Source organism: Aquila chrysaetos, chromosome 15 (assembly GCF_900496995.4).
Source record: "Aquila chrysaetos chrysaetos chromosome 15, bAquChr1.4, whole genome shotgun sequence".
Taxonomy (NCBI): Eukaryota; Metazoa; Chordata; class Aves; order Accipitriformes; family Accipitridae; genus Aquila; species Aquila chrysaetos.
Window position 1 is genome coordinate 4,357,047 of NC_044018.1, and position 14,783 is coordinate 4,371,829.

The 14,783-nt window shown below is 39.1% G+C and overlaps 1 protein-coding gene across 1 annotated transcript in view; it reads left to right on the top strand.

Annotated features, from left to right (window-relative positions):
• Window positions 1-14,783, top strand: part of PKHD1 (PKHD1 ciliary IPT domain containing fibrocystin/polyductin) — a 267,040-nt gene that overhangs the window by 182,511 nt on the left and 69,746 nt on the right. The window contains exons 55-60 of the mRNA XM_030037971.2: window positions 1,451-1,538; window positions 4,920-5,074; window positions 7,008-7,160; window positions 7,530-8,408; window positions 9,579-9,741; window positions 13,705-13,865. Coding sequence (XP_029893831.1) covers window positions 1,451-1,538; window positions 4,920-5,074; window positions 7,008-7,160; window positions 7,530-8,408; window positions 9,579-9,741; window positions 13,705-13,865 — 1,599 coding nt within the window. The remainder of the gene's footprint in view (window positions 1-1,450; window positions 1,539-4,919; window positions 5,075-7,007; window positions 7,161-7,529; window positions 8,409-9,578; window positions 9,742-13,704; window positions 13,866-14,783) is intronic.

A 14,783-nucleotide genomic window follows, 5' to 3' on the forward strand; every position in this document is an offset into this window, starting at 1 on the left:
TAAATGCCTGACTTAAGTGAGATGAATTACATCCAAGAGCTACTGGATGGATACACGCATTTAAATATTTCCAAGCATTTGGACCCATAGAAAGATTGACAAAAGAAGGTTTATGTTAATTTTTACATGTCCTCATATAATTATGGTTAAAGAAATAAATTAACTTTTTTGTTTTCCATATTTTAAAATATGTTTTAAACAATACTTGAGTATTGCAAGACTTTGTTCATTGCTGAACTTTTGTAAAGACAGTAGAAATTCGAACTGCTATTATGAAAAATTGCCTGGATCAAGACTTGTAGAATATTAAAGAAATTCAGAGAAAAAACAAATGAACAAACTAACAAAAGCCCCAATTTGTTTCTGATAGTGACATTGAGAAACTATTGCACACATTGATCAAGCAACGACAAATTTCTAGCAAATAGCTAAGTGGAATGTTTGGAAGGCAAGACAGAAAGCTAATTGACAGAGGAAATGGATTCTGAGGGGTTTTTATGCCTAAATTACTTAGGAGTTGAAGTATAACAAGAGCTAGCAATTTGACTTCCTGTAATTTTAAGGGCTAGAAACAAAGATAGATGCGTTGCAGTCATTTAGCACGCTATCACGGATCAGATGAGACTTCACAACTGTTCATGCTATCCTCTTAAACCACAGCAAATGCAAGATCATGGAAGTTATTTTGAATGTCTGCCTTGGTGGGATAATCAGGGTTGCATTACTAATGCTTGCAGGAGGCTTCTTTTGGACTATGGTGACACAGTATGTCATAGAAAAAGTTGTCCATGGAGGAGATTAGCCCAAGCAGTAAAATGGGTTTACTAAATACCTGAAGCATAAGTCCTCTGAAGCAATGTGTCACTATTAGAGATGCAGAACAAATGTCGAACCGACTCAGATTTCAGATCAGGTCAGCAAATTGAAACAAAACATTTCAGTGCAGGAAATCGGAAATTTTTTCATGCTTCAAATATAATCTTGGAACGTGTCATCTATATGAAAAGTTTCTATATTTTGGCTTTTTGCCCTGGTTTTGGATCCTTTTTCAGAAAAAAATAGCGAATTTTTTACAGATCAGAAATATAAATAATAGCTGAGTAATTTTCTGTATCTTTCATTCCTGTAGTTTTTACTTAATTTGTTTACTTAAGTAGATTTTTTTTTTTAAGGTAGATACATTTGTCTGCAATTCCAGTTTGAGTTAATGAGACTTCTGTGGTACAATCCCCTTTCTTGCCTTTGCATGTGATGGTCATTTTACTTTATTATGATTTATTTCTAGTTCCCTTTGTATTTCAAGTGGAGGCTATGTGTTGTTCTTACACTTTTCATAAAATATAAAAACATGTTTTAATAAATGTAAAGATTTCCACGTATTAATTATTGATTCAGTTCTCAAGTCTCTCTTTCCCCTAACCTTCGAAATCCTGCTTCTGTTTTTTTCCAGGGGTTTATGGACAGGTGCAAATTTATAGCGCTTATCCTAAGACATCTTGGACACATCTGGGAACTAACATTGCTCCTGGCAATGAAAGGTGGTGTTTTGCCCAAATATGCTTCCAAATACTGAGTTTTGGCTTCCATTCCAATGACTTGTATTAATGTTCCTATGAGTTGTATTATTCTTTTCCTTTGTGATAGGCTCTGTTTAAACTGTCTAGGTACGAAAAGAACAACTGTGTTACATCTTGCAAGAAAATTATACTATTTTTAGATTAATTTTAATTCTAAAGAGGAATGAAGCTGAGATTTGCTTCTTTCCTTCTGTCCTTCCTTCTTTGCTTGCTTCTGCCCTTCCGTCCTTCTTCCTTCCTTCCTTCCTTTCCTTCCTCTATCTCTCCCTCTGCCTTTCTCTTTCTTTATAGAAGGAAGAGATGTACTTGAAAGTGGCTGATATCTTGGTGATTAGGATGTTCATTTTGGTTTAAGAGACCTACTTTAAAATCTCATCTCTGAATTAAGCAAAACTGGGATATGAACCATGTTCTTCAACATCTTAGATCAGTCCTTTACCAAGTGGCTTCTGGAGTGAACATCTTAATTTCTCCTATTAGAGTCAATCTTTTTTGTATATGTAATTAATGTCAATTGGCTCAAAGGGTATAAAGCTACCTGTATAGCCTGAAGAGTAAGGTGTCTGTCTGGGATGTGAACCTTCCAAGGTATAGACACATTTTCACTTAACCTTGGCAAAAATAGCTTTGAAATGCTATCTTCTCTTTCCCCGATACCACCCATCCATAAGCTTTTACAGCCCCTGCAGCAGACTCATCTTCATCATCGCTTACTTGTGAATTCAGCCTGAAGGCTTAGTCAAAACCTAAGGCATGTTAAGTGGAGTTGCCACAGATGCCTGTTAAATGAATAGGTGTCTACGGCCTGAAGTTCAAATCTTTCCTCTGAACCAGAGAACATGTCTGCATATAAGGATCTCCCATTTATGTGCACTGACCTTAGTTGGGGTGGGGTGGGCACCTACCTAGCTCTCTCTGGAGCTCTCATTCTTGCTTCTGTTACACAAAATTTTTATTGCCTTTGCTGTAATTCTTCCAAGTGCTTCATTTTAAACTGAAATATGTGTATTCGAAAAAAAAAAAAATTCTATCAGTCAAGCCTAACAACAACTCATTGTAGAGTTGCCATCTGGGTAGAGGGAAGGAATTATTTGGAAACTCATTGCAAAGGTGGGCAATGGAAGCACAAAGACCTCACAAGTAGGATTTGTCTGTTGTTAGCTCTCACACAGTTGAGTCTCTAGTGTAGATTAATAGTTTAGGATTGCTGTGTAGTCAGTGCAGAGACCAGATACTTCCAGATGCTGATTCAGACCATGCAATATTAGAATCACCCTCTGGAAATTCTTCTCTTTCCCTGATTAGGATGGGAGTTCAGAGTAAGCAGATTCTTGACTGAAGCATGCCAGTTGAATATTTGGATGAAATGGATTCAGGCTAGTATTGGTCTGCTGCCCAGATGTTTTAGATGAAATATCATGAGGTGCTAAGATACAAGTTTTTGGAATTCATTCATGCACCCTAAATATGGCACAAAGAGTTGTTTCCATTGTTAAAAGAAAGAAAAAGAAAAGAAAAAAAAAAAAAGCTATTTATCATGAAAAGTCTACTAATAGCCAGCCAAGAGTTAATGTGGTTAGATACAGGAAATAGGCAAGTCAGTGCTAGAATATGAAAGCTGAAGCAAGTGCCTTTTTTACTGGCTGAGAGAAGCTGCTCTATATATTTTTCAACATGAATCAGCACATGAGTTAGGGAAGGACTTAGGCTTTCAAAAAGAAGGGAAAAAAAGGAAAGTACTTACAGTGAAAACCTAAATTAGTATTTCAATAGATTAGTATTTTAGATGGTGTCTCTTACCATGTTTTCTTTTGTTTACTGATTCCTCTTATTAGACTTCTTTGAAATGCAAGAGTCAAAAGAGTTACGATTGGGTCTACAAGATGTAAATTATTATTGGAGTGTATGCCTGGGACTGGACTTAAGATTCAACTTCTAGTATGGGTTGCATGTGAACTGTCAAAAATTCCAAATACACGTCACAATTATTCTTACTCTGTGTGGTTTTGCTTCCTCTTTTCCAATGTGTTTATCCTTGAACAATACATAGTTCTCAGTCGCACTAACACTTTCCTGACATTTCAGACGATATACAGTGCTTCCTCTAAGCAAAAAAAGAAATCAAAGTTTTGGTAGACATCTCTACTGAATGTTCACAGGTGCTGAAAACTGGAAGTACACATCTTGAGCCTACTCGTCTTTGAAAAAAACTGTGAGAAGAGACACTAGGAAAATTTGGCAACATAGCTCACTAGTTATATCGCTTTAGGACTTTCCTTTCTCTCTGCACCTCTGTCACTCTTGACTGCATGATGAGGCATACTCTGAATTCATTCAGTGGTCTGTTTTCTCAACAATTACCTGAGGAGTACAGGACATCACCTGGCCAGCACCAGTCACCCTGTAATAGGACAAGGTGTTTATCAGATATATATAAACACTGGTCATTATCCATTTTGCTTTCACTAAATGCTTTTATTTTCTCCATGTGAAGCTAAAAAAACCCTGAGCTACAAATATAACTAATAAATATAATAAAGTAGGATCTTCAGTTCAAGATTAAAACAGTGTCTGTGTAATGTATAAAAAGATACCTAAGCTCCCATTAGAGTCAGCAGAGTTCTAGGTGCTGGAGCCTAGAGGGCACTTCAACTACCAAGGGCAGGACTCAGGAACCTAAACATAGGTTTTGGGCTGATCTGAGGTGCCTTGGGGCTCAGAGGAAATGCCTTTGAGTCCCTTCCATGGCTTCCACCTGTGTCTCCAGGAACGCTCCGTGACCAAGTTCTATCATATCTACCAGCTGATGTCTTAGATATCCTGGAACATCTCAGATAGCAAGAGGTGCTCTTGTTTAGGGAATCAAATCCTGCTCTATGTGCCCAATTCAGAGAGCTGTATTGCCTTCCACTCACTACCGGCTGTACCGATCAACTATAGAGGAAGCTTAAATGCCAAGTGCACACACACACACAACCCTACACATGGACACCTACATTTTGTTGTCTTAAGTCCAAAGCTGACTTTCAGCTCTGTAGGATATTCCTGGCACCAAAAATGGTCTGACATGTCTTTGGTAACTTACTTGAGCCCTGCAACCCTGTACTGGAACTGTATACCTTGTTAATCAATAGTGTGAAATAGACATTTCAGGATTAATTTCCTCCCACATATTTTAGACATCTGTTTTTGCAGAAAGCCCTAAAGGGGCTTTTCCTAGAGCATAGCCTGTGGATTCTTTCTGAGATCTGCCTAGGAAAAACTGTTGTTCATTTTTTTAGGAAATCTGTGAGCATAACTTTCATAAATGTAATGACATTAACTTAATATCTTGCATTACAGGATTTTTGTGGAGGACGAAGTAGACTGGAATCATGGTGGAGATATTGTGATCAGCTCTTCCTCCTATGAAGCCCACGAAGCTGAAGTAGTTACACTTAAAGAAGTCAATGGTCATAGCATAAGAATTCATGAACGCCTTCTGCATAGGCATATTGGTAAGGAATTTGTGTTTCCATTTGAGAGAGTTTTCTTCTGAAGCATTGACTTTCCATTTCATATCTCACCAAGATCAATTCTACTTTATTGAGGTATCTTCATTTCTTTCTCTGTATGCTTTTTTCTTGCTGTTTTGATACTGAGAATGTGATGTTAAAAACTGTACAGAATAGTTGATTCTAACACGAATTTCTGGGAGTAGAATTAATTCAGTGCTGAATGCTTTTGGAAAACTTCCTGGTGTTCCATGTTTTAAATACAACTGGTTAACAGAGAGAGAAAGTAACTGAAGTTTTAAAGGAAAAAAAAAAAAGCAGATTTTTTTAGGCCATTTGCACAATTTCTGTGGTGTGTCAAAAACTGAAAAACTAAAAAATACCCTTTTTTTTTTCCCAAATTTCAAAATCATTAGATTCATGGAGTTTCAAGTACAAAAATTTATCAATTCCATGGCATGAAACTAACATATTTGTAATCTAATATGTAAATAAACATAAAATCTGTATAGAGCTCTATTTCCTGTGTAGATTACATAGTATCTGTATCTAAGTGGAAAAAGACATGCACTGTTGATAATTTATTTAATTTTATTTCAGCCTATAAAGTAAATTTATTATCATCTATTTAACAAAAATAAAAGAATTTGATTAGCAGGTGAAATTCTGAAGATCCAAAACCAGTATTTTTCCTGTGCATAGAAATATCTTTTTAATTTAGTCTTTATTCAAGCTAGTACGCACAGAAGTTAGTATGATGGATAAAAAGATTCGGAAATCTTGTGTGTTTTAAATGGCTATACATGTGCTAGTAAACAAAGCTTTACTTGGAACTAAGGCCTGTTCTGCAATTATCTGTAGTGTTAATTGATAGTAGCCTCCATGGCACAGTTCTGTACGGCAATTGTATTTTTAAAAAAAAACAAAACAGTTCAAAGGATAGCACATCTAGACCCCATTTCCAGTAGTTTATGCATGGCCTTTCTTTTTTTTCAAGGGAAAGAAGAAACCTGCCCATCAGTCTTGGGGCCAGAGAATGGTTCTTAACCTATTTTCTTAGCTAAAGTAGATATAACAGGTGTATCCTGAGATGAAATGATCGCATACACATCGAGTACTGCAGCAGCTGTTAGATATAGCTGAAAAAAAATGAACTGATGGGAGAATTAAGAGCTATGTAAATACTGGGATTCACCTGGGCCAATGTAGGTATCTACACTAAATGTTCACACATGAGCTAGTCACTCTCAGCTCCCTTGATAATCAGAGCAGAAAACCACATACTGCTCACTTGTATTTCATCTCCCCCTAAAGCAGGTGTATAAAATAGATAACAAATTGCACTTAAGAACTGAGTGCTTTTGCTCTCCTTGTACATAAAAATGGTTTGGATAACTAAATCATATATGTAGATATCTAAAGTCACCTGAGATTAATTCCAAGCTAGACATCTGCATAAACTCTCTCATAAGTCTTGTTTAGAAAGACTTTGTTTAGAAAACACATACAACCAAGACACTATAGCAAATTGTTTTTTAGCATTGTCATTGGTGTGATCCTAATGAGAATTCATGGAGATCAACTCTGCAGTGTACTGAAGAATAACTCCAGCACATACAGCTTAGAAAAAAATGAAGTGTTAATCTGTTCATTGATTTGGCATCTGCACACCGCAGGGAAAAGGTTTAGCACCTTCTTTTTCTAAAAATGAAAAATGCTGGTAAAATATAAGCGCATGGTGAATATTTGATGGGCAGGTGGCCTTTCTGTTTTTGTGTTGATGCATGTAGATTGTGCTGGAGGAAAAACACACCTGAATGTCAGTGCAGATTCTGCAGAGCAGCTGTGCATAAGCTGTCAGGCTTTATGTCCCTCAAAACGCTGGTTTATAGGTATGATAGACACTTATCACATTTTCTTTCTTGAAACTCCCCAGGGCATTCCCATGACACAGAAGATGGTAGACGCATCCCTTTGGCTGCAGAGGTTGGACTCCTAACACGGAACGTACAGATCAAGTCTGATGTGGCTTGCACTGGGAGGATGCTGGTGGGACGTTTTACAGACTCCAGTGGGACAGAGTTTGAAGGTAGTTGAGATTCACCTGTCCTCATCGACCACACCAGTTCTGCCCAAGAAAGTACAGTCTAAAAACAGACGTATCCATTTGCACGTGCTATGCAGTTCTGAGCAAACTGTGACTGTGTGACACGTATGAAACCTGAGTACTAATAATATTTCATAAATAGTGGAATATGTTTTAGGAGGGGCTGTTCTGTGATTAGTTGAGTTTTACTATAACTTTATATATGTTTATGAGCAAATACCCATTACTGGCATTACACTGACAAAGATTGCCTGCTATTATATGTCTGAGTGCTGTTTAAATGGTTGTCATTCTCACCAGTTCTTAGGTAATTTTGTAAGCTTTTATTTCTCTATAATTATCTCATTGCAGGTGTCCTTCAACTCTTAAATATTGAATTTTTGAACTTTGGGCCTCCTCAGCTTTCTGCCATTGAATTCAGGAATATATCCCAAGGGTCCTCGGTGGTGTCATCCAGCATTAATGGTAGCTGCGGAGTTGGCATTAAAGCAGTCATGAGCAACTGGATCTTGTTGCATGATAACACAGTGTACAACACGGTTGGACCTGGCATTGATTTGGAAGGGCAAAATCATTCTCTCATTGGGAACCTTGTTATTCTGAGCAGGCAACCAGAAGGCTTATTAAACTGGGTTGCTGGCATCAAGGTGAACCTTGCCATTGGTGTCTCCCTCTGTGGCAATGCTGTGGCAGGATCTGAGCGAATTGGCTTCCATATCAGGGGCCAAGAGTGTTTGCTAGATGGAGATTATTGCAGTGAAAACGTGGCCCATTCAAGTCTCCATGGTATTCACCTCTACCGGGGAGATGGATTTCAGACCTGCACTAGAATCACAGGTTTTCTGTCCTATAAAAATTACGACTATGGTGTCATGTTCCACCTTGGAAGCAGCGTCATCATGGACAATGTGGTGTTGGTAGACAACACTGTGGGCCTGATGCCAGTAGTGTACTGTCTTTATGCCAAGCAATGCCACATGGGGAAAAGATTCATAGAACTTAGAAACTCCATCATTGTTGGAACAAGCTCAACTTTTGACTGCATCAGAGACAGGATCAAGCCTCACTCAGCTGATCTAACAGCCAAGGATCGACCACCATACTACCCCCTAAGAGGCCGTGTTGGGATTTTATGGCCTACATTTACCACAGTTCCCAGCCAAAGGCCAGATAACCCATGGCACAAAACTGGGCATTGTCCAAAAGTCCTGGGACTCATGAAGCTGAAAGGTTGGTCTTCCACGTCCACTGGTCAGACTGTTCTGTCACTGTTTTTCTCAACTAATTAAATTTTTCCAATTGAAGTTGCAGCCTTTCACACCCACAAATGGACATGGTAGGGAAATCCAAGCCTCAGTGGAATTAATAACATAATTCTTCTTCAGTTCGATACAGTTCAATAGAAAAAAAATATTATTTGGCATTTTTCACTTCCTGAATCTACTGCAGTATAATTATGTCATGTGCTAATGTATATATTTTACCTCAAATACGCCTGCCTTCTGTGCTATCTATTTTTCCACTCAATTCATCTCTCTGATCTACAGTTACATCTAGCTAAATAAAGATACCAAGTTGGAGAAGTGAATAGCACACTTGGTATAGAATTTGCGTAGAACATAATGACTACAGCTGCACAGAAACAGCTACGGCTTTTATTGTTATAAGGGATTGCACAAGAGGGATAAAAGTCAGTTATATATCCTGCATCTTTGGTTCAAATGAATTTTACAGTCCCCAGAGTAATATTTGCATATAGCAGAACCTAGATAGCTGGTTGCCATGGTGGGATCTAAATACCTCACAGTTTTTCATGTCTTTATCCCTCACTGTTACCTACTTTTGTAAGAAAAGACTTTATCCTCTTTTTACTGAAGAATAATGGAGACAGAGAAAAACAAATAGACTTGCACAGGGTGTCACAGAAAACTTGTGGCAAAACATGGGTTTTGTAGCTGCACAGGAGTTCAGTGCCAGAGCCAAGCACGTGTCACCAGACCCAGCTCATCTTATACTACCATCTAGCAAGTGGATAAACCGTCCAAGGCAGGTTGTCACCGAACTGGTTCTTACTGATTCAGATGAAAATTTATTAATCACCCTTGCTTTTGTTTCTTTCTCACTTAGTATTTCCTTTGATTTAATTTCCTGTGGGCATGACTTGGTTTGTGTCAACTTAAGATATAACTTGGCTATGGAATATTGTAAAGCCAACTGAATATCTATGATCAAGGTAATTAGTCTGATTTAAAAATTATTTGTACATATATATATATATATATACACACATATGGGAGCAACTTAACATGGAAAATGTCATAGAACAGAGTCTGTCTCTTTCTGATTCTGGCATTCCTCTAACCACTTTTCCTCGCTTGATCTTCTCTTAATCCCTGGCAGAAGTCACCTTTACTGGTTTTACAAAGAGCTGCTACAGTGAAGACAGAGATGTCTGCATCATGTCAAATGCTGACCATTTAGGCATCATGCCTCTTATCACAGCAGAGACATCAAGGATGTTACATGTCAATGAGAATGACAAGTTCTACTTTCATCCAACAAGGTAATATGCTTCATTTTGAACTATCTTTTTCAATGGTTTGTGCAAAAAAAAGCACCTACGGTTCTAGGACTCTCCTCACCTCTGTTTGTATCAGCTGTCTTATTGTATTGTCTTACAAAGAGTTTAAGCAATTAGTTTAGACTGGATGTCTAGCTGCAGAGCACTCCCATTCTTTGTCTCTATCTCTGCTCTTGTACTGCTTCTGTCTGGCAAAAATAAACAAGCTCAGACATCAAACACACACAGGAAAACTCGAATCCAGAAAAAAAAGAAGAGAACCCCCCCCTCCCCAAGCTTAGTTTAGGGCAATTTTTTTTAATTTGAGGTTCAGATTCTATCAAGGTGCATCTCCAGACCAATCCTCTTGGATTTCCCTTTTTACTGACATTTGTATAGCAAAAGAAGCCTCACATATCCCATTTCTTAAAACTCCATCCTGAGCATCTCTGATTTCTCAGCCTCAGGCTTCCGAAAATGTCAGGACCTCCAGCAAAAAAACCCTGAGACAGGGAATGTCCTTTTGGTCAGGGAAGTGGAGCTTGATTTTTGCCTGCGAGATCACATCAGAAATGTTGATCAGTACCAGGCAGGCTGTGAGATGTCAAATGATTGCCAGAACTGCTCCTGCCCAGGGAGAATATCATCTGCGTGTGGAGGTACATGGAGGAGGGAGGGGAGAGCTTTATCTATAACCTTAAGTCACTGCTGGTTGCAGCGTTTTAAACATACCACATCCAGTGGAGACCACGTGCCTATTTATTTATTACAACCAGCGAACACAATACAGAGGGTATGTCAGGAAAGCCTTGAAGTAGCAAAAAAATCCAGCATGGACTCCACTTGCCAGTCAAAAATAATTGGAGGTGTCCCACACTGCTATGTTTAGAGCCCCTCCAGCCTTCTGCCAGAGTTTTTATTTTATTCTATATTTTTGCTTTTTGCTCTGGGCATTAGTTTGTGTGTAGATTTCTGACACCTGTCCAGCTTGTCAGCTCCCATTACATTTCATTCTTGTATCCATCCCACAATATTATGCTATTAGTAAGCTGCTGAATACGCAGTCCACTGCAAGAGCTGGTGATTTTCAAACATGATGAATGCACATGGATTACCGAATGCTTTCTTAGTAGTCTGGTAAACCTCTGAGGGTGATTTCATCTCTCAGTGCTCCTCATGCATTATCTGCATGCATATATTTAATCCACCTTTGCAACTGCTGAGCTTGATCCAAGCTGTGGCTGCATTGTTCCGCTTCAGCATCCTGAAGGGGTATCTTGATGGATATGTCCTGTCAAAGAGAAGGTGAGCATTGCCTTAGAGCAAGATGAGAAAATAGAAACATCAGGGAATATAGCAAGACCATGAAGTACTTTGCTTGTCCCACTGGTAGACCTAACCATCTGAAATGCTGGATCTTTTGAGACATGTTCAAGAATTGTACTAGCTGTCAGGATCAGAGGAGCTATCTTTGTTCTCCACGTCTTTTGAGCTGTGTTGATTGGGGGCATTGGCCCATTTGTTTCTCTGCCTTTACTGTAAATCTCTGCATATGTTAATAATTGTGTTTTCCTAACCTGAGCCCAAGAAATTCTAAGTTTTCTTCAAGACTTAATGTGTATCCCTGTAGCAATCTGAAGATGTTTCCATGAACTTTGCTGGATTATAAGTCATTGTATCTCATTGTATTTTGTAACAGGAGTGATATGGCCAGTTGGCTCGTTCCTTTAAGCTGTGTTAAACCTTTAGTCAAAATGCAGTTAAAAGCATTTAAGATCCTCAACATGTGATTCAGCTCACTACACTTTAGTGATCCAAAAATTAAGCATGTAATCTAAAGAAGACACTAAACTCATTCTGTAGTTAATAGAGACCCTTCTCTCAGAAATGATTCATCTCAACTGTCCTATATATGTCTCAGGTGAGGTGAGTTCCCCTCCAACAAACCTGTCCTGTTGCAGGTACCTCCCTCGTGGAAGCCAGACTTTAATGAACTACATAGAAATTTATAAGCTTTTCTGGCTGCTTCAAGCCACTAAATTTACAATTTCCTCCTGAGAGTATACTGATTAGAAAATTGGATAAACTTATTTGAAAATTAGATGTAGTTTGCCAAGATACATTATCATGCCATCCAAAAAGAGATTTGTTCTAGTCTGGACTAACACTCTGAAACTCTCTTACCTTATGAGTCTTATTTTCAAAGTATGGTTTAATTATGTTCTTAGGATCTGAACCTGTCATTAGAAAGACAGAAATAGCTATTCATTGTCTGGGAGACAGTACTGGTTGAGTAATCGCTTACTACTAAATATGTGTGATTGGGTGATGAAACCCTGGCTCAGGCATAGCTTTGAGGTGAGATCCATGTACATTTCTCTTTAAGCCCATCAAAACACCAAAATGACATTGAATATCCAAACACATTTTTTTATTAGAACATAAACTAGGACAATAATCTTTTCAGACACAATTCAAAACACCTGGGCATGAAAGAAAAACAGCAGCAAATAAAACAGGTTTATAAACACATTAATCCTTACGCACTGTGTCCTATTAGAATGAGTTTTCTCTTTCAAGTTTGCTTCTGCTCTGGAAACGTTAAGTGGCTCCCACAACAAACTTCTCTGAATTCCTAGCAGAAGTCTCTTTATTTTGCTTCTTATGGTTATGTTCATACTAGTAAATTAAGTAGAACCAAGGAACTGGCCATCAGGATTTGAGTTTTAGCACTGTTCGACTCTGAGCATGGTCATTGGCTTGGCTTTGGCATGAGCCAGCTAGCATTGACCCAATCAATGCCATAGTTTGGGAGCTGGTCAAGGACTTTTCCAAACTGATAGTTTGGATGTGACCATCCTGTTTTGAATGCTATGGCAATTTAACTCTACAGACAGGGACAGACTGTACCAGTGGATCTGGGAAAAGGATAGGTTCTGAAACTGGTTAACTTGGATAGACGGACCCTCTGTGGCCCTACTGTAAAATCTTCTCCTTGCTTGTTCCAGGACTCTCTAAGCCTTTATTTAAGATGTGTGTTCCCTGCTGGCTCCCTCTCTCACACTTGCTGCCATTGCAGCTTGCTTCATGCTTTCTTCTGCATAAGCTTAGTTGCTCATGGGAAGGTGCAATTTTCTGACCCTTCAGAGGGCTCCCCCATTCCTGAGTGCAGAGGTGAGAACAAGGCAAACAGGTACTGCTGGGCAGCCAATGCTTTTTAACGAAATACTGTGTACAACACACACCAATCTGTAAGCAAAAAATAAACAATCCATCAGCTGGTGGATGTGAAGAGCAACGCCTGTGCCGTATCAGCACTGCATACTGCAGCAGAGATATTCCTGGTCACTTAGTGTGATAGCAGCCAATACACATTTCCCCTTCACTCAGCAACTACAGGTTTCATCTGCCATAGATTGCAGATGAAATTAATCTGCAAATTAATCCCCAAAATTAATGGCATATGGATATTGATGGTTGCATCACTGCAGTTCCTCAAATCAGGAAAGACAAGAGGGAACCAGAGGTACTCAAACTGCCGCTGTATAGCTGGCTCTAAGGACCATGATGGTCCACACCATCAACCCCAGGGAAGAGGAGATTTGGGAACAGAAGTTATACTGGAAATAAGATGATTTTCTCTGTCCAAATCCAGCCAACTTTTGAAGAGAGAGGGTGTTGATTTGGTTTTTTTGTCAGTTTCGATACAAACATGCCAAAATACAAATATTGGTACGGAATTTCTTTGCAGAGTATACCTTAACTGATATGCTTAGGTTTCATTCGTTTTGACTTACTTTCCATTTTTTTCTTTTCTTGGGCATGTGAGTTCACCTAGTAAAACATCAAGATGTTGCATGTATGTGCAGAAGTGTTTGTTACCAGTGTAAATAAATTACAAACAGCAGCACAGTATTTTTCCTTTGCTGTCTTCTTCATAATAACATTACCTCTCCTACCTGTCAGTATACAGACCTCTGAAGACACCATGTTCCCTGAAAAGAGATGCAAAAGCTCGAGGAAGGCCCTTTTCAAGGATTTGGATGGAGGTGTCCTGGACCTAGAACCGCCTGTTTCTGTTTTCCCAAAGTCAGAATTTGAATGGACGCAGTTCTACTTGCAAGCTGGTAAGTGCCTGTGCTGGCTGGAGTGCCTGCAAAGTCGTGCATACCTTTGACCCACGAGATGTGATTTTACCCCAGGCTTTCACCGAGACCTACAACTGAGGTCGAGATGCTGGTGGTCCCAGATTGTGTGATGCCTTTCCAGGATGGATGTAGTGAATTACAGTGTAGAAGTCTGGGAGGCCTCGTTGCACAGTCCTGTGTCCACCAGTGTCTCTTTGCCTTCTTGCAGAATCATGTCATCTGGCATCCTTAGCCCCTTTAGGGTTTAATTCACTCATTTTAAGACCAGAACAGAACTTACCTGCCCTTTGCAAGGTCCTCTGAGAGCATTAAGAGAGACAGGCCATGTAAATGCTACATAAGTGCAAAATAATAACAATTGGCCCAGCGAGGATTTTCATCCATATCCCACTGAGGAGATAATCAAGCTGAAAACCCACTCCAGAAGTTTAAAGACCCCTCTCTCTGGTTTAAAAAGGCCCATTCTGCTCGGTAACCACTTTCTGAAGGTTCACACAGCAAGGCTCCGTTCTCATCCTGATTAAAACTCTGCTCTCTGATTCCAAATAAACTCTTTAATTACAATTAGCGTTTCCTGCGCCTGCTGCTGATGGCGGCCATTTTGCTGAAAAGGCGCATCATTTGTGACTCCAGCGGTATGGGAGACTGATGGAAGGGACTGTAATTAATCCCGTTTTCCATCCCACTCTAAAACTGATTAAACGCGAGAACTTTAATCTTTAAACAAAATGTCTAATGTGTACCCAGTAAAGGCTTTTCCTCTAAGGATCCTGCTCTAACTGGCTGCTTACAGGGCTGATTAATGTGTTGTCTAGATGCAAACACACTGTTTTTTACTCTACCTTTTCTGCCCTGATTATGAATCACATGCAAGTGCTAATACCCTAGCAGTATTAC